This window comes from Serinus canaria, chromosome 3, assembly GCF_022539315.1.
Source record: "Serinus canaria isolate serCan28SL12 chromosome 3, serCan2020, whole genome shotgun sequence".
NCBI lineage: Eukaryota > Metazoa > Chordata > Aves > Passeriformes > Fringillidae > Serinus > Serinus canaria.
Window position 1 is genome coordinate 60,578,889 of NC_066316.1, and position 23,406 is coordinate 60,602,294.

The 23,406-nt window shown below is 39.4% G+C and overlaps 1 protein-coding gene across 1 annotated transcript in view; it reads left to right on the forward strand.

Annotated features, from left to right (window-relative positions):
• Positions 1 to 22,025, forward strand: part of THEMIS (thymocyte selection associated) — a 70,809-nt gene extending 48,784 nt beyond the window's left edge. The window contains 2 exon segments of the mRNA XM_009092332.4: positions 11,569 to 11,719; positions 21,877 to 22,025. Coding sequence (XP_009090580.3) covers positions 11,569 to 11,719; positions 21,877 to 22,025 — 300 coding nt within the window.
• Positions 22,026 to 23,406: the final 1,381 nt, after the last annotated feature.

Sequence of the window (23,406 nt, forward strand, 5' to 3'; positions counted from 1 at the left end):
TCATTTAGAGTCATCTCAATTTCCAAGTCCTGAGAAGAAAATATTCACATCTGAAAAAAAGTCTCATCTGACCATCTGAATGTTGAGCACAAAATATAAGGAGAAGACAGCATTGTTTTTAAAGGCTGGCTGCTGAACTGAAAAGCGAGTAAACAGTTAAGTTTGGCTCAAAGACTGACTGAGAGGAAATTTTAGGCTGCAGAAATACAATCTTTTTGAAATCCCCAAGGTAATTCAGTGGACTGATGAAACCAAAGCTGTCTTTGAAGCTGTCTTTTTCATCTATTGATGAAAATCATGGGTGTTACACAGATCTTTGCCCCACGTCAGTAGTTTGAAGAGTTGTCCACCAAGCAAGTACTTATTTGCTCAAATATTCTGTCTGGTGTATATATGTGGTCATTGTGGAAAAGCCTTGTGAAAATGTTTGTGGATGCCTTAAGAGGGCAGAATTTCACAGCAGAACTCTCCATGCCAACAGCTGTTTAATGCTCTAGTCAGCTGCAATGGTGCTTTAAGCCCCACCACCCTGGATGTCTTCTTGGGTTCTGTAAATGTGTAAATGCAGTATGGGAATTATTTGCTTCATTATTTTGGTTAGGAAATGCAGATACTTACAATTTATGACATCTTCTGCATATAAAGTCTTTCTGCAAAGTTTTAAGCAGGGGGTTTAAAAGGACAGGTTCAGTACATTAAACTACGTGCCAAGTTCAGACACTATTTCATGAACCTGGACATATGCTCAACATGAATGAACGTGAACTGGGGATGAGCAATCTCCACTTTCAAGGTTGTGCAATCCTTGGTGTCATCTACAGAATGGTGGAACTAACAACCAAGGTATATCTTAGGTATGAAGAAAAATTACTGAATATTAACCTTCTTCTGCTATTTGACATTTCTTAGCATATGAGCAAAGTACCACCATCTGTGTTTTCCATGCTGCTTCTTAGATTGACTTTCCAGTTGCCTTTTTTTTTTTTTTTTTTTTTTGGTAAGCTAGGAAATAAAGGGTTGAGATCCTCTCTTTTCAGCAGACTATTTCTGAATAGGCTTAAAAGGCCTTTAAAATGCCACTGAGGCATAGCTTTGAACTGTTGGGGTGCCAGGCCTCTCCCACAAAGCCAGCTCTCAGGAGAGAACCTGGAAAAGGAGTGGATGCCACAAAAGCAATGGAAAACAGTTATGAGCACAGAGGGATATTCAATTCTCATTCTCACAGCTTGGTATTGGGGCTGATTAGGCTACAGCCTCTCCCTGGGAGAGAACTCAGACCTCCAGAGGAGTCAGTGCCTTGGAGGGAGGGTGGTAGAGGGCAGGGTGGGAGCAGGAGGCAGAAGTGGGCACATGGTATCACACAGTTTCATTTTGGTACCCAGGAGTAAATGGTTTTGAAAGCCTTTCTTTCCCTTAATTTTTTGCTCCCTGTAATGAATTGAGGAAATTCAAAATCTAAAATGCCAAGAGCCAGAAATAGACCAAAAAGTCTTCTTTTAATAGTTTTGGTAAGTATTTGTGATCAGAAGTGAATTTTTTTTCTGACAGGTGGGTACTTCCCAATTTGCCAAAAGTATCAGGATGTGAACATCCATTCTGATGAGGAAAAATCCAGATCCTTTACAGGATGTGATTCAGTGCTGCCAACAAACCAAAGACGCCGCAGACTTGGCTGGGTTTGCTAACCACTGGTGTGCAGTTCAGCACAGCTGCAAGGGAATTAATTGTCAGGACTTTGAAATTATGTCAGAGAATAAGGAATAAAAAGGAAAGTGGAAAATGGGGCAGAATAGTTTCTTTCTGAAAAACAGGCTGGCTTCTAGTGGGCAAGTTGAAATATTTATATACTCATATCTCTGTGTACATTTATATGTGTATATGTGTGTGTGAAGGCAAAATTCTTGAAGGAATTGAAACGTTGCAGAAATACCTGTTAGAATAGCAATGCATTTTGCTAATAAAATAACCCATTTTCCTTTCACTCCTGCTGTTACATTCCCTGCTGTGGCCTGGAAACCGGATGATTTTGAAAAACAAGAAGCCTGATGCTGAATTCAGCCGTGACTGGGCAAATGCAGAATAACGCTTTCAAATTGCAGGGAGTGAGGGCAGATTTGCACCCAGGGTCTGAGGACTGAATCCAGTCTGAAGTATTTAATTCCTACCAACTCAGGGTCCTGCTGCTTTCCCCAGGCTGATGTCTGCTGCACACAGCATTTTCTGTCTAGCAGGAAGAGGAAGCAGAGGGTGAGTTCTGCAGCTGGACTGGCAGACTCATGCTAGGAAGGCCAACACAGCAGTAAGAACATGAAAGGAATTTATTTTAAAAATTTCCCTCCCCCAGTTTTCCCTGCCCCTCCCCCACCTCACCCCCAGTCTCTGCAAGACCACAGTTAGAGGAAATGGGGCAGGACACATTCAGAATGAGGGGAGTCAGAACAAGGCTGGAAGCAGATCAGAAGTTCAAGGGGAGACTGGACAAATACTTGGAAGAGACACCCTTTGAGTGTTACTAAGAAAAAACCACGTCAAACTCAGGAAATTCCCTGAGCTGAAAATAGTAAGAGGCTGAGAGTGTATTTGGGTGTAACAGATCCTGACTTGCTCTGTTCTTACTCTTCCTTGGTGCCTGCTTAAGGGAATGGTGAAGCAAAAATACTCTGTGAGATGCATTTTGACCTGAACCAGTGTGGATGTTATTTAAATAATCAGGGGCAGAGAAGATCAGAGGACTGAGGGAGAGACAGATGGAACAACAGTGCAGGGTGGGCTACCTCCTTTGGAGTCCTGTGTCAGGAGTTACAGGAAATTTCATTCTTCTTTTCATTTAGTTTCAATTCAAATTTTCCATGCACTAAACTGCACTTACATTCACATTATTTTCAGCCTTCAGATTTCAGTCTGTTGAGTATATTCCATCTGCATTTTGGCAAACCTGCAAGTAATTACCTGTCCCTTGTAATTATATTTTCAGTTAATGTTCCATTAAAGACAAATGAAAAGAATCCGCATCTTCTGCTCAAGTGGTGATAGCACAAAATACAAAATTTCATAGTCTTCCATCAAACAAGCAGTTCCATTTGCCAAGGTGAGGTGCATTTGTAATATAGAAGTAAACCCCACTAGTTTAGGTCTTCAGGTGTATATTTTTTACCTCCCATGAACTTCACTGTTTAGTGGGTGGGTAGCTCAGGAGAAAAGCAAAGCCAGACTTGAGGTAAAGCATTAGACTCACTATGGAAACTATGGGATCCTTTCCCTGCTTCCTTTCAGGACTGTTGTGAGTGCTATGGAAACCAGGATTTCCACAGGCTGATACTAACTGAGTTTCATTGCCTAATCTGAAACAGCCCAAGCCTAGTTTTTTTAGCTGAGAGCTCACAAGTGTGAGCCCTGATGGCAGGGAAGGCAGGCTGGTGATGAGGTCAGGGTGTGTAGAAAGGTGACAGCTGGTGGCATCTCACCAGTTCCTGCCCACTTTTTGAAGCAATGTGGAAAAGAGTACATTTTGCTTTACCAGCATATAAAATGCAGAAAATAATACTTTTCTTTCACTGCATGGTGTGTTGAAGAGACAAAGTGCTGTTTAAGACTAAGTACTCAGGGAAAAAAGCCAAGCCTTAACACAAAGACATCACTGCAAAAATAAATGTAATATTATCATCCACATTATAGTAAGGATGAAAAAACTATTCTCTGCTCTGAGGTCCTGGGGATCAAGCACTCTCCCCTTTATGTATTTAGCAGGTAGAGAACAGGGAAGAGATGGAGCTGGGAGAGCATTATGCAGCTCTGTATTTTGCATTTGAACTATTGCTAAAAGATTTTTAAATAAGCTTTTTGATTTCTAACACTAAGCCCAAGGTGTAAGCCTGGTGATTTTGTGCTGGCTAATACAGCATTGCTTCACCCCAGGCCACTCAAGGGTGCCCAACATCATTTTCTGTTCTCTTTTGCTTGTACACAGGCAGATCAGGGGAAAAATATCTGGGGAAAAGGGGCTGACAGCTTCAGTTACCCAGAGATATAAAAGATCTTTGGCAGCAAAACTTAATTCTAAAGTCTCTTGAGACACAATCAGTACTATTCTGGGAAAATCTGGGGGGAGAAAAAGATCTCATTCAACAAATGGTTGAACAAACACTGTGAGCAGTGTGAATGAGTTCATGAAAGCCATTGGATTGAGAACTAAAATCTTGGGACTCTGAATTTCCAAAGCAAGTAAAGAATTTCTGTATAATACAATAGAAATACACTCTAGTGCAGTTTTTTACTGATTACATAATGCAACTTATTTTGTTTCCATTCACTGCAAAATTTTCCTGAACTGTGGAAACTGTCAGTGAAGACTGGCCGTATTTCCTTACCTCCTTAAAACTCTTGAAAAATTTCCTAAGAAAGCATGTACTGTTCACTTACAACAGCCCTTTTTAAAGGTCATTCTATCAGCTGGATCCTTTTTTCCTCTCTGTTTGTTATTCCCCACCACCCCCACCAGAATTATTAAACCACAGCCTGTTAAATTGCAAGATCTTAACGTTTCACTAAATTGCATCCCAAAAAAATCATCAAATCTGATCAAGCCTTGTTTTCTCTCTCTGTAGTCCCAGAAATTTATTGTGTGTCGTTTCAAACGGGGGGAGAGGGGTGGACCAGAAGGAGAAGTGATTGTCGGCGGAGAGTTGGGATGCCAGGCTTTCCCGTTTCACGGCTGAGCCGCGGTCCAGGCAGCGCGTTCTGCGGGGAGCGCTCGGCAGAGCTCCGGGATGCGCCGGGATGCGGAGCCCCCTAGCGGTGCCCGCCGCCTGCTTCCCCGCTTTTTCCTTTTGTCATGGGGGTTTGTGACATTCCTTCTATGTCAGCGGTTGTCCCAGCTCACAGACAAATTGCTTGTCGGGCACGGCGCGGTGCCGCTGGTGTCTCCAAGTCCAATCGCCTTGGCATATTATTTTCTTTTGTTTCTGTCGGAATGGATCTGGCTGGAACACGGCTTTCTGCTCTAGTTTGTTTTGGTTTTAAATCCAAGTATTCTTGTACTAACTCTGAACAGGGATTAACTAATCCTGTCCCTACTATTAGGAAAACGTAGAAGTTTAAATGCAGTGTCTGAACCCTTAGAATCTGCCTACGGTATCATTAGCCTACAATCAAGAATTATTTTGTTGATATTTTTCTCCTTTTTAACCTTTGGGAAAAGAACCAGGAGTAACCTGGTCCAGTGGAAGGTGTCCTTGCCCATGGCAGTGAGGGTGGAACTAGATGGTTTGTAAGGTCTTTTCCAGCCCAAACCATTCTATGATAAAACCCAGACTACTGACAGTGAAAGTCAAATTGTGATCTTGTTGGTATATACAGAAAGTACCTTGTGAGGAAGAAATTTATAAACACCTGAATCTGAATCACAAAACTTAATTTGATCATGTGGTTTTTGCCTCTTTTAGACAGACAATAACTCACAGATTAATACAATTTTGCTTCTGTCTTTGAAATGATATAACCTTGACCCCTTCTTTGTCAAAATTGTTAATCTACAGTTTATAGTACCTTATGAGTCCTGCAGGCAAATAATAATTCTCCAAAGTGCTCTCATCCTGTATATTAATAAGATTAAATGAGGACCCTCTTTATTGCCCATGGCCTTTCTGAAGTATCTTCTAACTAGCTCTTCTCCTTTTCCACACTCCAGTGGACTGTGGAAAATGAAGACTTGATACCATGTACTGGAATCAGTGCAAGGGGAAAGACTGTTAAAATTCCTTGCCACAAAATCATAGACCCTTGTCAGTACCCTTTGCTATGGGTACACTGTGCCCTTGCAAAAATTACCTTGATGTGCAAAGTAAGTTGGCTTGCCTATAGATCACACAAGAAGGCTACCTTGGGATACAAGTGAATAATAATACAAAGGTAATTGTTTCTTTTCAAGTGGAATAAATCAATCTTAATTGTCTGCCATAATAATAGAGATTTTGAGACATGTCAGCAGTTCCCATGTGCGTGCTCCCATTATTCAAATTTGGGTTCCCCATCTGTTAGGTAAGAGCACCCATTCAGATTTTTAGTCAGACAGTAGGTGAAATACATTTTCATAGAATCATAGAATGGTTTTGGTTGGAAGGGGCCTTGAAGATCATCTAGTTCCAACCCCCTGCCATGGGCTGGGACACCTTCCCTTGGACTAGGTTGCTCAAGCCCCATTCCAACCTGGCCTTGAACACTTCCAGGGATGGGGCACCTACAATTTCCCAGGGCAACCTATGCCAGTGCCTCACACCCTCACAGAAAATAATTTCTTCCTAAAAACTAATCTAAACCTACTCACTTTCAGCTTAAAACGACTCCCCTTGTCCCATCACATGCTACCTGATAAAGAGCCCCTCGTCTTCTTTACTGTAGGCTCCCTTTAGGTACTGGAAAGCTGCCAGAAGGTGTCCCCAAAGCCTTCTCTTCTTCAGGCTGAACACCCCCAGTTCTTTCATCCTATTTTCATAGGAAATGTGCTCCAGATCATGTTTGTGGCCCTCCTCTGGACCCACTCCAGTAGATCAATGTTCTTCTTGTGTTGGTTACCCTGGAGTTAGATGCAGTACTCCGGCTGGGGTTCCACCAGAGTGGAATAGAGGGGGGAACACCTGATGATGAGCATTGGTGTAAATCTGACCAATGTATTTACTCCAGAATATACTCCAACTTGTGCTCTTCCAACCCAAAAGTATTTCAGATCTGTGACTAAGGTTTGAATGTGAAAGCATTTACTCTGGCTGATACTACATGAGAAACAAAATCTGTGATTATTTTCTGACCCACTGTAGTTCCAAACTGTCCCTGCAGAAAGTCATGCAGATATAATGACTGAGGGAGCAAAATTATATAGGTAGGTTGTAATTCTGTAGGTTCTGAAGCTCATGAAGTCTCCTTTATAAATCAGCAACTATGAATACTGATATGTCTCTCTCTACCACCCTCTCTCACAATTTCCTTGAAATACTCTGCAAAGTATTTAAAACTAAAACTTCATCCAGCCTGGTTTGGGCTTCCTGGTGAATAGAGTGCTGTGTCACTCTTACAGGAATGTCATAAGTAGCTTGTGGGGATAAATTGTCTTTTTTGTCTGTGTTTGGACAGTGAAATAATTCATCACACTTTCATTCCATGTTTACATCTTTTTCTTCTGGTGGAAAGGTGCATGCAGCAATTAAGCATTTTAGAGATAAATATATCCATGCAATTAATGCCAAAGCAATAAATATGTATCTGGAGCTTTGGCTTGGGTTTCTGATGGCTGTAAATACTGCCACTCCAAGTTGTTTTTAAAGATTGCAGTAAAAGGTTTATGTTCTGTATCTAGCAGCATGGGTGACTTGTAAAATAATGTACTCCAAAGGTGTAGTGCCATGTCCAGCACTGATTGCTCCAGCAAATGAATACTCCCCTTCACTAGAGTAATTTGTAATCAACTAACAGCTTGACTTTCAATCTGAAACAGCATAGTTTTGTCAGATTGGTTCATGGCACTCTATCTCTCACCACATTTTCAGAGATTATGACAGTTATTGGTTTCATATTTTGTTCCAATTTTTTTTTCTCTACTTTAAACAAATGTTTCCTTCTTTACTCTAAATGTTCTAGAGGCTGTTGTGTTCTTTCCTTAAAAAAAAAAAAACAAAGCAACCAAACAATAATGTGTATTATGAACATGAATTATTTTCTTTTTTTTGTAACTAGATTTAAAAGACTTTTTTCATACTTGACCTAAGAGCTTTTCCCTCTTCTGTTTCATCTCAGTGGTTACAGTAATTCTGATGGACACCTTCAGAGCTGGAGGAGGGTGGGGGTTGTTGTTTGTTTGTTTTGTGGTTTTGTTATTATTGGGTTTTGTGGGGGTTTTTTGGTAAGGTTTTTTTTTTTTTTTTGTTGGTCGTTTGGGGTTTGGGGGTGTTTTTTGTAAGAACTTCTGTGCTATTTTATGGGCTGATTGAGTATTTGTGACCAAACACTGCTGTCTGAAGCCTCTGTGGGATAGGGATTTCCTTCATTATTTTTGTGTTGTATTTTGCAAAGGAGCAGGAATTTCCAGAGTCAGTGCATCATGACTTATAATTTAACTCCTGGAAGGGGAAATATTAAAGACCAGAAACTCTTCTACCTAAAGAAGAGGTGACTCAAGAAAAAGAGTAAAAATCTGAATGATGGGAGAAAATTAATGAAATTAAGAGTTAGGGCAGTAAAAAGAAAACTCGCAACCCAAAGCAAACTTCAAAGCAGAAATAAACTCTGGAACTCATTGTCACATGATACTGATAACAGAAATGTAAATGAGTTTAAAAAACAATTCCACACAGTAATGCAAAAACTATTCACATGGATACAATTGTTGATAGCCCAAATATTTGCAATTGTTGATAGCCTGAATTTTTTAAGTTGGAGGAGAACACAGCTTGGAGCTGTGAGAGGAGGATGAGAGCAGACACTTATGTTGCAGGGGATATCTGCATTTTGGGGACAGGTTTGGTGCAGCTGTGGCTGTAGACAGGGAAAACATTACTATTTGGCCAGTGCCACTGATAAGAACTATTGTCAGATTTCACAGCCTCTGGAGCAGGCAAGCAGAGGGAAGCCTTGCTTGCAGAAGAGAGCTCATGTACACACACACAGACAGATGCAGTGCATTAAACTTTTCAGGTGATCAAGGGGAAAAGGGAAACTAATTCAAACCCCTCGCTCTGAAACTCAGTTTGCCTCTCAGTGTTTTCAGTTTGTGCACCTTCAACAAACACTGCACTCATTTACAGCTTCTGCTGAATTCTGACACTTCTGTTCTTACTAAAGTGATGCATCTCCAGCCCTTTAGTTCTCACCTTAGGTCTCACACTTTTTTGTGTTTATTCTGTTTGATGTAACACCTCCTTTTTCCTGAGAAGGACTGTGTGTATTTAGACTCATTTACCTTTACAGATTTATGCTTTGACTCCTGAGTTGTTCCTGGACCACAAGCAAACTTGAAGATATAATGGGAAATTCTTAGTCATTGCTGTAAAATTTTTAGTTCATGCACCTCTAGATGTTGGTTTTATTTTCCAAATGCTGAGATTTGGGGTTTCCTCATGAGCAGTCTTTTATTACAAATGACTGCAGCTCAGATTATGAGTTTTTAATTGAATTAATGTTTTTTTCTGGCAGTAACTATTGAAAATCATGGCTGATATCCTGACTTCTTTAAATTAGTGGAACAATCTGCCTAGATAGAAATTCTGTGCTGTTAAGTTTGCCAAGTATTTGAAAGACAACTGTAAGACTTCTCTGTTACATAGTTTTTAAAAAACAACTCATCTTTGTTGGTCTCTAGTATAATTACGATATACAGTGCTATTAAGGATGTTAAAATGCTATCAGATTTCAACATAAAGTGATGTGACAGTTCATTTTCTGTAATCCTATTTGTTTTTAAATGTTTGAGTTTTGCATATTTTAATTTGTTTACAAGGTGCCCCAGGTAACTATTTTTTCACAGCATGTGGTTTTGCTGATGAATTATAAGATTAGTGCAAATTCCAGATACATTTTTCTTAATGATGCTATCTTTCTATTTTGATACCAAGGCCTGTTTTTAATTAGTTAAGGCAATGCAAAATAAATAAACTCAACAAACTCATACATCACATTGATTGCTAGTATTAGTAGCGTAAGTAAGGAGCTGAGTAGAAAATAAGAGAATAAACATTTTTTTTAAAAAACAACCTTTTTTTTTTAAACGTCTATGGTTTAAATTAAGGTTCCATCCTTCCCTGAAAGCTGACTATTGAGTGAAAGCTTTCTGTGTGCTAAGTATGTCAAACAGCTGGAACCCAGGAAAAAATCTGCCTATGGATAATAGTTACCCTACCCTCCACAAGACCTTTAATTTGTGATACAGACGGATGACTGATACCAAGGATGGAACTAGGTTAGTGGTTATTTAGGCATTTATTTTCCCCAAGAGGAAGGTGGACATTTCTCAAGAACTGCTTATAAAATGAGTGCTCATAAAATTGGGACAGTCTGGCAACAAACAGGTGGGGTATCCAGGCATGTTTAGGTGCTGAAGATCAAGAAAAGGAGATAAAAGAAAGCTCACGCCCTCCTGGTGAAAGAAGGTTAAATCTTCTGCTGTGAAGAATTTCTTCTGACATTTCTGTCCTCTTGGCAAAGTATTTCTTAGCTGAATTTCTTTTTTACATGCCCTGAGTTTTTTTGTGAATTACATCATTGCTTACAGCTTTGCTGGGCCTCAGAGGTTCTTTTGCAACCAAGGCGAGTGCTCCTCAGCGTTGTACAGCCTGTAGAGCACAAGATGCATTGAATACTGCAACTCAACTGACTCCTGTAGATCAATCCTGTGGGGTGTTTTTTTAAAAAAATGAAAACAGTACCAGAGATTCCTCTAAGTGAAAAATAAGGGTCATCTACTTGTGCAGTGTTGTGACCCACCCACTGGCAAAATCATCCCTATGTTTTATAGATTTCATCCTCATCTGTTTTTCTTAGTATACTCTTCCAAATTTTCTATTTTGATTACCAGTGACTTCTTTTGTTGCTAGCTGAGATCTTTTTTCAAAAAGGACAAGTTGTTGTAAAGTGTGGGTTCGTGTTGCGCCTTCGCAAATTGTGGGTTGATTCTGAAAAGATCAGATCCCATTACTGTGTAGCTTCTGTCAGATTTACCAGATTTACTTGACCTTATGTCTCTGAATAGGATGGGCTTTGTCATAGCTAAGGAAAAAATCTGCATTTGATTTTGAATGGAAAATCCATACTGATTATTTCCTAAAATATATACTCTGGTATAAAGATTGCAATTGGTCTGTACCTACACTGCAGCTACTGTAGAGCTTCACCAAAGATATATTTTTGACACATTTAATTGACTGTTACTTACACAGCTAAAAATATGTATTTGACTGAAAGTATTTATGATATAAATACTTCAAAATTAAAAATAAGACAACATAATTATGAAAAGGTGTTTATGAAGCTTGAATTTCAAGGGATGCAAATATTTCAGCCATCTAACTTACTTTTTCAGTGTAATAAAGCTATAATTATTAAAGCCATAATTGTATGTTCCCATCATTTAACTATACTATGCTGTGAATGCTACTGGGTAAATGTAATTGAAATGTCAGACTTTATATGAGTTTGTGATGTAATATGTAACAGAACATATTAAATTAACAATCGATACAATAAAAATAGTTAATCAGAAAGTAATCTGAATCAACCAAAAGGGATACATAAATCTCCTTTTGCTTGTGTGACACCATATAGCCAAAAAATAAAAAGGAAAAGAAAGACTGGAGATGTGTTTTAGAGGTAATCTCCTCACCTAGAGTGCCTCCTGGTCATGTTATTTTGTGATGTACTGCCTGAAAGGCAAGCTCTGTGGTAAATGTCATTGATGACTTTGACAAACAGAAAAATCTGTAGTTAAAACTCACAGAAATAACCCAAAGAATATTGCTCTTGCATGTCACATCAGTTTGGAATAACAATTTACATGGAAAGTTCATGTGCTGTTCTATCTAATTTCAGAATTTCTATGTAGACACCACCAAGAAGTTGTGCTCAGATCGAGATGCTGCTGTTTTGGAATTGCAAGTCAGTTGTCAAAACGATTTGGTGCATTGTGAGAATAAGGACATGACTGGGAAAGCTATGCTAGTGGAAACCCCTGTGACTAAAGGTCAGTAAAGCTTTATGGTTTGAGCTATTAATATAACAAAGCTTAACCTCAGTCCTAATGAAAATTTGTCATACAGGAGTATCTTGTGTGATTTCACTTGGAATCTGTGGCTTAGTCAAAAAGGGATGAAAAGTGAACCTTTCTGTTCTTCCTCCATAAATGCCATAAGGCAAATTCATCCAGGCTCTCAGCAGCAGCATGGTATTAAACTCTGTCTGACTCTGCAGCATGAATATTCAGTGGTTTTTAGGAACGTACAACTGGAAAACATGTGTTGTCCTTTTGCTTTAGAGAGATGCTTACACATAATCTGCTATTAAAAAATACCTATCCCAAAGTATTTTAAGATGAAAAAGCCATTTACATTAAAGATATAGAGATGCCTTTAATTCAAATTTTTGTATTTTGAAGAACAAAATAATACTGAGCAAATTACTTGACCGATAATGGTTTTAATTTTTTTTCTCTTTTTATTTGTATTTCCCATAATTTTGATAGATTGTTAGGTTATCTACTTGTCTTTCAAGTTTTTCCTTTTTCAGAAATGAACCATACTGGAGTCGAAAAAAGCTAGATCATAAGAGGACAAATCCAAATTTATTATATATATTTCAACTTTGCAGTTAATATTAAAAATAATGATTTCATAAATCTCTCAGCCACAGGTTATATTTGAAATAGGAAAAAATCCCATTAATTACAACAGTGGAACATTTTGAAGACTGAAGCACGAATATTCATCCTCACAGCATTTGTTAACTGATAATTGATACCAATAGAAGACCTTCTTATGAAGTTTCTCTTTTTTCTTGTCATTCAGTGTGTAAGACTCTTAAAAAGATTTGTCTATTTGAAACTATGTGTATTGAAACTTTTCAAAGCCACATAAACCAGTTTTCTGGAGAAGAATTACAGTGTCATGTTGAATATTCACTAATCCTTATTGTTGTGGAAATTGATTATTTGGGGACTGATTATTGAAAGCAATGTGGTTTAACAACCCCTGTTGACAGCCAAGCCTCACACAGCTGCTTGCTCACTCTCCCACCAGCAGGTTGGGGGGGAGAACTGGAAAGGAAAAAGGCAGAAAACTTGTGGGTTGAGATAAAGACAGGGAAAACAAAAACCACTCACACAAACAAAGAAAAACAAGGAATTAATTAATGGCTTCCCATGGGCAGGCAGGTGTTCAGCCATCTCCAGGACAGCAGGGCCTCCTCTCATGTAACAGTGATTTGGGAAGACAAATTCGATCTCTCCAAATGTGCACCTCTTCCTCCTCCTATCCCTTTGGTCAGTTTGGGTCACCTGTCCCAAACTCCCACTTCCTTTGCCAGCCATGGCAGTATGAGAAGCAGAAAAGCCCTTGGCTCTGTGCAAGCCCTGCTCAAAAAAAAAAAAAAAAATGTCCTTGCACATAAAAATTAAAATCTCCACATTTTCAATCCTCTGTTCAGCACAAACCCAAAACCGCCCTGCACTATTCACTGTGATGACAATTAATTCTGCCCCAGCCAAAATCAGCACAATATTTTGGTATCTGGCAGCTTCTAAATAAAATTCCAGATTTTTTATTTTGTGGCTTTGAAAAATCTCTTTTCAGGCTTTGTTTTGTCACTGTTTAATGATTTGATTAGATTTTACAGGGGTAAATGGTGAAGCTTGCATGTCAGCAGGTACAAAGGACGGTATCCTCAGTTTAAACCCCACCAAAAAAAAGGAATACCAACATAGGTTAACATGGTACTCATTTTTTGTTAAGGGCACTTCCTGTAAATCACTGAGACTTGACTTTGAAAACCATTGTCCATGCTACAGGGATTAATTGGATCATTTGCCTGGGTTAGTCTCTGTGCAGTGAGGCAGACTTGGGAAGCGAGGGAACACACCTGAGGAAAATGTGACCAGTGCCTCTTTGAGGAAGACAGCAAACATAAGATTTATGCTGAGGACTGGCTTATTCACAAGCACAAAAGTCAGTGCTTGAGATGGTGCTTAACTCTATTGGCCTAGACTCCTCACAGACAAGAAATGTGACACAGGCTAAAGTCTCAAAGTGCCTTTATGGTGAAGAGTCCTCAAATATTTTTCTGAACTCAGTTTCTCAGTTTGCGCAAAAAGTGAAGCCATAGAATCACTTCCTGTGCCTGTTACAGGAATTGTACAGCAGTTTCTAAGCTGAGCTCCATTGGCTGAGAATAGCAGTATGGAGCCACTGTTACTAAAACTTCACCTCAATAACAGGGCTGGGAGGTCACTTGGTCTTTTCATTTTTCTACTGTGAAGGTATTTGATACTTCTTGCGTTTCTTTTGTAGCTGGAAGTGTCTGGGTAGTGTCTGTCTCCATCTTCTTCCTATCTTCCAATCAGATACTGATGCCCAGTGATAACATCTTCCCTGACCCTTCTTTTCACCAGGCTGAACAGTCTCAGCCCTCTCAGCCTCTCCTTCTATTTCAGATGCTTCAGGCACTTGATCGCCTTCATGACTCTCTGCTGGACTTGCTCCAGAACATCCATGTCCCGCTTGTACTGGGAGCCCAGATCTGGACCCAGCACCCTAAGTGTGCTCTCACCGGTGTTGATCAGGGGAACAAGGATCTCTGCTGGTATCACTTTGCCTAATGCAGCCCAGGAGGTGTTGGACCACTTTGCCACAAGGACACATTGCTGGAGCATGGTCAGCTTGTCTTCCAGGACCCCAGTCTTTTCTTTGGCAAAGCTGCTTTCCAGTCATTTTTTCCCAGGCCTTGCATTTTCTGAAACTTCATGAAAGACCTCTCTGTCCAGTTCTCCAGCCTGCTCAGGTCCCTTTGGATGACAGCACAACCATCTCAGCTGTTCCTCCAATTGCATACTTAGTAAAGAAAGCTCATTCCCAAGTACTGCTCTATTAATGAATCACTGTGTCTATAGCAGGCACCCACAGCTTCACTCATATTGGTCTCTCCATTAAATCCTGACCCAGAAACTCTCAGGGTCATATGTCCCTGGGCAGACAGCTGCTTCTGGTACCCTCAAGATTTCTTCCTTCTCCTTTATGCTGTGTGTTAGCTCATGCAGTTTGTGGTTCTGAGCACCAGACAACAGACTTGGACTTTTTGCAACAGTTCCAGGTTTGGACCTTCTGCTGAACATGTTTCAGCACCATGAAGAAATGCTGCAATATCACTGACTGTCCCATCTGAACTGCTTCAAGTCTGTCCCCTTCTCTTTATTCATCCAGAGACAGTAGCATTAGTCTTTTGTCTACCCCATTAAGCCTTATTTATATGTCATTGATAACCCTTTTTCAGAATCTCGAAAAACACTTGATTTTTATTGTGATTTTTCAGTTCCTAACACAACTCTCTTTTTCTTAGCCAATTCTTCACTTGCTCTTAATCTGAAACAAACTACTTGAGAAGAATGCTTTTTCTAGGGTCTTTTTTGGCTTTGAAAATACCTTTTCTTTATTGTTCTTGATCTATTTCCTTTGGCACTCATTCCATCAAGATCCTAATATTTGCTGTGACATCCCTTCTGAGAAAGCAGAGTTTATTTTTCTTCTGATTGAGACCCATAGACCCATCAGTCTACCATGACCCATTAGTCATGGTAGACTGATGACTTAACTCCACCTGCTTCTAGTAGACATATTTTTTTTAAACTTTAGCTATCAGTCAGGCTTATTTTTTCCCTGTGTGATTCCATGAGATTATGGCTGGAGACCCGTGCTTTGCAGGTAGCTTTGGGTGTATGACCAAGAGTACTAGAGAAAAAAAGGGTGTTAGGACTGCTGAAGGCTTACATGACCCTGGTACTGGAAACATTTACAGCACTAACGCTTCCCATGCATCTGAGTTCTTAGCCATGTATCAGATTCAAAAGCCCATCAGCCACAGGTCTGCTGGCTCATTTCTCATTAAAATTGCATTTAGCTAATTTGAAGTTCATCCTATTTACTCTTTTGGCTTAGGCTATTCATGGAACACCAGATACAGGATAGCTTTTGTTACTGAGGATTCCAAACAAACTCCTAGTACATCTCTGAGTATGCACACTGAAAATTATGCAGTATCATAATGATACTTCTTTTGCAAGACTAGAAAATTGCTTCTTATTTAATTGCCTTGGAGTATATCCCTTTACCAAGTCTGTCCAAATTGGAATAGAGTGTGAGTTTGAGCTAGGCAGATGTAACCCAATCCAAAGAACAGTGATGGATTGTACTCTGACATACACAAATCAAAGCTGAAGTTTTTCCTGGAAGTTGTATGTTAGTATAGTCCAAAATTATTTGGCTTGATTAAAAGATAATTGCAAAATTGTACAGGAGAGTGGATTAGATTATGGAACAGTTCTTCCTGGCCAGCCAAGGAATTCTCATGAGTCCACTGCTGTATGCAGCAAGCTTGCCTGTTCCAGAGGGTGTACTCTGCTCTGCTAATTCAAAACATAATGGATTAGAAAATATGTCAAGACTAATAACACAGACACACTTCTGTAGGTTTTGAGTGGGTGGAAATGCACCATCCACTGACTAATCTTTAAAATTCTACTGAAGAATGTTAAGCCACCCTCCAAAGCACCAACCTGTTTCAAATTCCTAATAAGGATTTTGAATCTGTACTCTCAAAAACCCCCCTGGTTACAGAAACAATTTCTATTTCCTACCAAAGGCCAGATAGTTCCGAAAAGAAAAACAACGGTTTTTCCTCCATTTTAAAGCCTCTGTTGTCTTTCTTTACAGAGCTCATGTTAAGAAAGATAGGATTTATTATCTTTGTTTCTAAGAAATTTAACCTTCTTCTTCTGTTGCAATTAAACCTGAATAGACCACTAAAGATATTATCTTATTTTCTTATATTTGGCTACTGTCTAATTAATTAAAAATCGTAGCAATATCTGCAGGATAATAACTCTCATCAGAAATCTGCTGTATCCGTTTTTCTTTATCCTTGAAATTTATTCTAAGTGGAGTTTCTAGAACATTACATAAACTTCTTGTTCATGGCATAAGTTTCTGGAATAGTTACAATCTGCAACAAAACAGTGTTTATGCTGATTTTGTTCATTCATGTCAGGATATTTTAGAGAAAGTATTTATATACTTTGTCTTTAGGCACTTGATTTAGGAGGCTGGTGGGCTGGAGAAAAAGAAAAAAGAGGATTGGGCCTTCCATTTGTGCTTTAGGATGCACATATGTCTACTAAATTTTCAATGTTTCAAGAAACTTCTGCCCTTGTAGCTTGCTGTCCCTTTAGTGAAGACAATACTTTGACTATGGCACTGTGCTCTAAAATAAATATTAAAATTAATTAAACATAATAACCCCGAAATCTTCAATCAAAATGTAGAATTATTAATTATTTAAAAAAAAGAAAAGCTGGGGTTTTTTTGATGACATCACAGGGATTTTGAACTAGTGTTCTGAACTAGGTGCATGGGAATAAACAATATGAATTAGGAATCCTTTCCTGTATGTGTGTGTGACAACTCCTTCCAGCTTCCCACTGAGCTCAGCCTTTGATTAGGGAAATACTGATATTAGATTCTTTGGCTCCCATGGTCTTGTAATTGTCTTTAAAAAAAAAAGAAAACAAAAAACCTTTTGTGTTTTCATCTAAACACAGAATTTATTCTTGGCTGACACATCTTCTGAGTTGAGTTTAAAAAAAGGCAAGAAAATCACTTAAAATATGGAGATATTACCATTTTATAGGATGTGAGTACACTTTTGTAAATTATATTGAAATGTTTTCAATCAGCTTTACTCTCAACCAAACTCTAACATTTTTTACAGCAAGGAGAAGAAAGCACAGGCCCTGAATCCCTCTAATTTTACTGGTTCATTAGCTATGACTTATTGCAATTGCAGTAATATTCAGAGATTTCAGGCAGGAGCTTAGGTGGTTGCAAGGAGGAGGTATGACAGTGTAATATGTAGTTAAACCAAAGGTTTAATTCATGTGAGTGCCCTTTCCTACTCTCTGGCAGTGCTGCTGGCTCTGCTCCCCCAGTCCTGTGCAGAGCAGCACTTGGACATTTCTGATGCTGCCCTGAGCCCCACTCTGCATCCTCTTGCAGGAACTTATGATGAAGCAAGAAATGTGAGACTGTTTAAAACCTGTGGCAACCATTTCTCATCTGCAAGAGCTGTTGTTACACTGGGGATTTATTTTATATGAGGAAGTAGTGAAACAGTGGAAACTAGGTCTCAAAAAGTTCAATAAAACCAGCAAAACAGACCAGAAAAAAAAAAAAACTGACAAAGAAAAACATTTTAAAGTAAAAGGACAGTGAAAGACGTCAACGGTTGTCTATTTCAGGAAATTTAAGATTCTTTTAAAGAAATTCAGAGTAATCTTTTCCAAACATTAGTTTAGGAGATTCCAGAGGAAGATAAATATTACCCATACATTAAATGCAACCCTACAGTTTACATGAAATATTTTGATTGTGGCACATAACAGTTTTTAAAGATATGCTACATCATCACATGAAGTGGTGGTTGATGGATATCAGCTCAAGGAACAGTCCATTAGTTTTATGGGCTCTGATTCTTCTAACACTGATCAGCTTTCAGCAGCACTCCCTAAGGAATTAGTTCTCATTAGCACTGAGGAGCATCAGAACCAGACTCACAACAAATAAAATGCTGCTGCTCATAAAAATGTTTGGTTTATGCATATACCTTTGGTTCTGTGCATTTTCACTTAAGTGCTGTGCAGAAATAAGGATGTGGTTCTAGCATGTTGAGTTCATAACATTATTAGGCAGAATATTTCACAACTACTTTTTTCAAGTTAGACATAAATAAACAATAAATGCTGAGTGTTAATTTATGCAGAGTTAAAACTGATCTGAAATATTTTCCATAGCTATAAAACTATGTTATGGTCACACAGCTGGAGGCATTTAGGTGTGCAGAGTAGTACATGTACATGAGTTGGGGCCTCTGGATCTTGTTTCTTTCAGGTCATTTCTGTTGCCTACCTTTTGAAGAAGGGCACAATGGAGACTTATGACAACCATTTCTGACCTTGAAACTTGTGAAAAACAGCAAGCATATTCTGAAAAAAAGCCAATATATCCTACTCACTCAAAGATACAGGTGAAATTAATGGAAATTTTTAGTCTGCAGAGCACCAGCCTTCCACTATAAAGGCAAATATAATTACGCAAATTGTTCCAGGAAGAGCAGAATTAATGAAATATGATTTAATAAGTATTCAGGACTGTTGTCCCCTACTGCTCCTCTCTGTCTTTCCTGATAATAACCAAAACTCTCCTTGCAGTGTTCCTATCAAAAGAAAAAGAGCAGGTCTGGAGCTATATGTGTGTTGAGTGGCCAACCAATACGCACACACTGATTTATCCTGCTGTCTGCTGCCAAATGGAGTGGATAACAGCTGTGTTCTGCGTGCTTCTCTTTCAATAGAGGAACGAATTCAACTCTAGCTTTAGTAACCACTGTGGGACTTCTGTCCCCCTTTCAAATATGACTGAAATTGGCAGAAATAAACTTGTAAAAGTACTGAAGAGATTGATGGGTGGATGGATGGGTGGGTGGGTGGATGGATGGATGGATGGATGGATGGATGGATGGATGGATGGATGGATGGATGGATGGATGGATGGATGGATGGATGGATGGATGGATGGATGGACAGCACGATGACATAAGCCTTGTTTCCTTGGCAGACTGATATGGCCTATCTGATTCGGAAATTCAGTGTTGAGTGCTAATAGATTGTTTTTTCAGGAAAGAAAATGGCATTGATTTCAGGGTTCAGAATCCCCCTTGGACAGTTCAGCTTGTCTCATTAATTGCTTAATGCTTTATTGAAGTGTAAACATATTTATTTCAAAAGGAACTTTGAACAGGTTTGAGACTGGGGACAGATGTGATTTAGTCTGGCCTGATGACATCAACATTCTTTCTCCTTGAGCTGTCTTGCTTAGAAGTGTATCAATTTGTTTGCATGTGTTTGGGAAAGAAGAAAGCCTGGCTATGCCATCCATGAGCAATCTGTACCTTACATCCGTATTAGCAAGTCTAAGTGAACAAACAATATTTCCCTCGCTGAATCACAGGGATTAGCTTATTCTTTCAGTGCCTGTTTTATTCATTACTTCACTCTTACTGATATCAAACACAGCCAAATTGCAAATGAACTACAAACCAGGAAATGTTTATTAACAAGATAGTGGCCACATGTGAGATGTTCCATGAATTTCTAATCATATGTTTGGGGTTTTGTTTTGGGATTCTTTTTCCTTTTGATGCCTAGATCTGGAAATACTTTGCTAATTCAGCAGTGGGGGGCTCGTGGCTATATAAGTCTGTGATAAACTCTGCACTGGTGTAGCCAGACAGATACTTGATTAACCTCATACTTATTTCCAGCCTTAGAAAATCTATAAAGTATCACACCTTCAGAAAGAAATTACTATTACCCAGTTTTCAAGGAGAGACACCTCAGTCATGGAGAGTCTCAGGAGGAACACAAGTGAGACTGCTGGGAAATTGTAGAGTTATTATCTTGTTGAATTAACCAGCTCTACCCACAACAGTGTTGCACATTGGTTTGCAATTTCAAGTGAAAGTTTTGGCTTTAAAAAGAGTATCCTCTCAGCTCCATGACCTGGGAGACTTCCTGATAAACTCTAAGGATGATTTGCCTTGGCAGGGGATCGGTGATAGTATCACCACCATCATTTCAGCTCTAGTTGGTCCCATTGCCACCACAGGCTGGGCTAAGGGATGGGGTGGCTCTGAGGGTGAAATGGGACACCCATGGACCGATCCTTGCGGAGTTTAGTTCTATGAGTTCAGTGATCCCAAAAGTTTTTCAGAGCTTCCTCTAGCCTCAGGGAAGTGGTAGATCCCAAGCAGGGGATGAGACCCTGGGGCTCCTGGCAGCAGCCTGAGCCACTGTGACCTGTAAAGTGAAGTTGCTACAGTTCCCAGATGCAGAGTAGAGCCCGCCACGGCCCTGGAGCTGCTGAGAGGCCTCCAGTGAGGATCCCTGCTCTTGTGGGAAAACATTGCTGTTTTCTTAAAGGTTTGTCCTCAGTGATGCTTCAGGCCAGTCTAGGTGGATGCAAAGAAATGCACTTCAAAACCTTCCATTTTAACCTCATGCCATTCTCAACTTCGTATCTCTGTTATATCACCTTCTAAATAAGAAGCAACTGGGGGGCTCTGGCTCTAAGAAAGTCCAAGGTAACACTGTGGTTCCCCAGCTGCAGGGCTGCTCTTGTCAGGCAATGAAACACAAAAGCATGGGAGTGTGGCATTTTCAGGGTCCCCCATAGAAGGGAAGAAATGATGAATCTGACTCCATGTTCTTAGGATGTGAATTTATTATTCTATTCTATTCTATTCTATTCTATTCTATTCTATTCTATTCTATTCTATTCTATTCTATTCTATTCTATTCTATTCTATTCTACTACAGAATAGAGAAAGGATACAGACAGAAGGCTACAAAGAATGATGAAAACTCATAGCTCCTTCCAGAGTCCCAACACAGCCTGACCGTGATTGGTCATTAAGTCAAAACAATTCACATGTTGGATAAACAATCTCCAACCACATTCCAAAGCAGCAAAACACAGAAGAAGTGAATCAGATAATTACTGTTTTCATTTTTCTCTGAGGCTTTTCAGCTTCCCAGGAGAAGAATCCTGGGCAAAGAGATTTTTCAGAAAATATGACGGTGACATGGGAGCACATCTGTGACAAGGATGGCACATGCAACTCATGGCAGGGGGACTGCTCTTCTCTTGATGTGGTCAGATAATTTTATCTGCCTGCTTTTATGCTGTTAGTGATTACACCAGCTAAACTTCTCAATAAACTTTAAAGTTATTTATGCATAGATAGCAGGGAGTGGTCAACTTAGAGGTACAAGCCTATACAAAAACTGAAATAGGAATTCTTGAGTGAAGACTTGTAAAGTGCTCAGCTCATTTTCATTCTTGTTCAGTCACAGATACTGTTCAGGAAATTGAGCAAGTCATTTAGGATCTCTGAAAAATATGAAAGTGAGGAGAATATTGTTTTCTTTGCTTTTATGGTTGTCTTTTTGAAATGTACATTTTTTCTTCTCCAGGCCAAGGGCAGAGTCTTCCATTTCCTTAGAGTTATTTTTTGCTGATTTTTCAGGCCTAGCAAGAAACTATGAGGCAGAAGAGGACGAGGAAGAAGAGCATGACTACAGCTATATTGATGAAAACATAATTGAAAACATAAGAAAAGTATTTCACGGCACCAGCATTAGAAATGAGCATACAGTCTCCAAAGGAAGAAGGTGAGTGTAATCTGGGGTCACTTGTGGATGCAAACAAGTGCAGGCAGAGTGATTTTTCAGACTGGCTGGTAACCTTCACTTCTCAAAACAAGAGAGGTTTTCCCCTGGGAACTTCCACTGTTGCTGCAAATGTCCTGTGAGTAAGGCAGAAAGGGCTCCTCTGAGCTGCCACCTGTGACCTCTTAGCCGTGTCACCTTTGTTAAAGGAGAACCTATCACTGTTCTGGGGATAGAAGACCCTTTTTCTGGTTTGTGCCAATTTGCTCTGAAATTATAATGCTCTCAATGCAGCCCTTTTCCTCTTTCTGGAAGTGGGTGCCTTGTTGTGCATGACTTTTTTTGATGCTTTAATAGCTTTTGGGCATTATCTGTGCTTTCATTAAATCTGCAAAGTTCTGCTCTGGCAGTCTGCAGTGACTGCAGTGCCAGTGAAGAGGGCCTCTATTTCTAAAAATCTCTAGGTTTAATTTCCAGCTAAACACAGATGAGAATTTTTCTAGACATGAGTGAAACTGTGGTAGCAGTTCTTTTCACTCTTAGCTGAACCTTCTATGATTTTCACTTGGTTTGGTTGAATTGATTCTTTTGTGATGAGAAACCCTTGAAAACTCAGGAAAAACTTGAAATACTGTGTTTCAGAGATTTAACATGAAGTATTTAATTTCAAAATGTACTTTATATTAATTTTAAATTTATGTGCAATATTCATACTGTGTTTAAGTTAAGCAACAGAATGAATATGAAGTAAGGTGGGTTTTTTCCTGCAATGCCCAAAACTCTCAGAAACATGAGATCCAGGGCAGTGTGTGGCCATGTCTCCCCCTGCTCACAAACACAGAGACTCCAAAGTTACAGAAAAGACTAAAATTGGAACTAAGTGGGACGTTTCACATAACACATTTCTTCCTCAGTCCATGTGCTATTGAGGTTCTATCATGTAAAGAAGTTGAGAAAGAGAGAATTAAGCTCACTTCTGACTAAAATATCCCTTCTGACCATAGGCATTAGGGGAAAGCATACTTTCAGGAAGAAACACCAAATTAGAGGATCAGCATCTGTTTATACGACTTACTATTGTGGCATCAGCTCTTTGAAGTCTTTACCCACCTGCCCTTTAAATTCCCTGTCAATGGAAGCAAGGTTTCACTTTATTAGTTGTCCTCTTTGAGGTTACTAGCAAAACATGACAGAATAGGACCTTTGCTGCCCTGAGGGAGATCATTCTCTTTGGATAATCTTTGGTTTATAAAGCAATCCCAAAAATTTTTGTCCTTACTGGCTGACAGATATAGCCACCCTCCGAAATCATTAGGTAGCCAAGGAGCATGTGGCTCCTCCAGCCTGCTGATCTCCCCCAGCCATCAGAAATCTGTGCTATGGCTTTT